At 40.0% G+C, this 2,023-nt stretch overlaps 1 protein-coding gene across 1 annotated transcript; it reads left to right on the top strand.

Moving 5' to 3' along the window:
- The first annotated feature begins 787 nt into the window (after positions 1-787).
- Positions 788-1,759, top strand: LOC115499908 (olfactory receptor 2T27). Its single transcript, XM_030294190.1, has one exon. The coding sequence runs from the start codon at positions 806-808 to the stop codon at positions 1,757-1,759; it is 954 nt and encodes a 317-aa protein (XP_030150050.1). The 5' UTR covers positions 788-805.
- The last annotated feature ends 264 nt before the right edge of the window (positions 1,760-2,023 follow it).

The raw sequence follows: 2,023 nt of genomic DNA, 5'->3' as shown, positions 1-2,023 counted from the left end.
TAAGTGATGTGGATTCAGGAGTGCATTTGCGATGATCAACAAGTGATATACAGAATTGTTGAATTATTATATTGTACACCTGAAAGTAATATAACACTGTATGTTCACTATATGAAATTATAATAAAAAATAGTGCAAATTAGGTAAAAGGTCAACGTGGTTATCCTTTCATAAGCAAAATATGTTCTCTTGATGAATGGCTTTCAGAGTGAATTTTGACTGTAAGAGCTAGAGCCTGATGTAGAGACAGAAATATAAAGTGGGGATTTTGTTCCTTCTTTACCCAACACTCCTATCTCTATTCAATCGGACAAGTTCAAATATTTCTCTTTTATGTGTATCTTTCTTTATGTAAAATTATGTTTGAGGAAAAATAAACACAAAGTAAATGAATAAATAAATAAATACGTATTTTTAAGTAAAAGGACATAAAATTGTCTCACCATGACGTCTAACTTTAAAAGTAATAGCAAATCAAGTATATCATCCTTGAGTGAGTGATTATATGGTGCTGCATATATAAATCTTCTGAGGTTGTTCTTCCAGGAAGTTGGAATTTTTGAGCTTTATGCATAGGGTGGATCATCCTTAGGGCCCAAAGTTAAAAATACATTTCTCAAAGAAACACATTAGAATCAATCCCAGGAATTATTAGAAAAGGGAGAGAATTACACACTGAGATTGATTGATTTGTCTTGATTTCGTCCATGACTGCATTATAATATTTTAAACAAACTAAATATTTATCTTTTGTGCCCAACTTTACCTATCATATTCATGTCTTTTTAGTGTAACCTACAGAGCTATGGAGTGGGGCAATTATTCCATGTATGCCGACTTTCTTCTCCTGGGCTTGTTCAGTGACAATGATTTTCCCTGGCTTCTCTTTGCCCTCATCCTCTTCGTTTTTGTCATCTCCATAGCCAGCAACACCATCATGATCATTCTGATCCACATAGACTCCCGCCTCCACACCCCCATGTACTACTTGCTCAGTCAACTCTCCCTCATGGACATCTTGTACATTTCTACCATTGTGCCAAAAATGCTGGTTGACCAGATCTTGGGCCAGAGGGCCATATCCTTTGCAGGATGCACTGCCCAGCACTTCCTTTACCTGACATTGGCAGGGGCTGAGTTTTTTCTCCTAGGACTCATGTCTTATGACCGCTATGTAGCCATCTGTAACCCTTTGCGCTATCCTGTCCTCATGAGCCGAAAGGTCTGCATGTTGATTGTACTGGCAGCCTGGCTGGGAGGGTCCATAGATGGCTTCCTGCTTACCCCAGTCACCATGCAGTTCCCGTTCTGTGCCTCTCGAGAAATCAACCACTTCTTCTGTGAGGTCCCTGCCCTTCTGAAGCTCTCCTGTACTGACACATCAACTTACGAGACAGCCATGTATGTCTGCTGCATCATGATGCTCCTCATCCCTTTCTCTGTCATCTCAGCCTCTTATACAAGGATTCTCATCACTGTTTATAGAATGAGTGAAGCAGAGGGGAGACGAAAGGCAGTGGCCACTTGCTCCTCACACATGGTGGTTGTCAGCCTTTTCTATGGGGCTGCCATGTACACCTATGTGCTGCCTCACTCTTACCATACCCCTGAAAAGGACAAGGCTGTGTCTGCCTTCTACACTATTCTCACTCCCTTGCTCAACCCACTCATCTATAGCCTCAGGAACAAGGATGTTACAGGGGCTCTACAGAAAGCTCTGGGCAAGTGTTTGTCCTCAGGAAGTGTATCCACGTTCTAAAGAAATTGCATTTGCTTCTAGATATTTGAAAAAAATATATGTACAAAACTTTATCATTATCTTAGGATTTACATATTCTCTGCCTGCAAACTTAACAAAGACATTCACATGCCAGCAAGCAATGGTGGGTTATTCTTAGGATTTAAAAAGTTGACTCTGGGATTTTGAGAACTTGGCCATTTTTTGAAAAGTATAGGTTTCTGAACATGGATGGTTTTGGATGTGTGGCAATAAAGTAGGAGTCACCTGTTTACTTTCCATAAA

Source organism: Lynx canadensis, chromosome A1 (assembly GCF_007474595.2).
Source record: "Lynx canadensis isolate LIC74 chromosome A1, mLynCan4.pri.v2, whole genome shotgun sequence".
In the NCBI taxonomy this organism is placed as follows: domain Eukaryota; kingdom Metazoa; phylum Chordata; class Mammalia; order Carnivora; family Felidae; genus Lynx; species Lynx canadensis.
Note: the sequence above shows the minus strand (reverse complement) of the source record. Positions and strands in the feature narration are given on the sequence as shown.

Excerpts from the sequence above, each read along its gene's own strand:
- LOC115499908 (XM_030294190.1), top strand. The coding sequence starts at position 806 with ATGGAGTGGGGCAATTATTCCATGTATGCCGACTTTCTTCTCCTGGGC.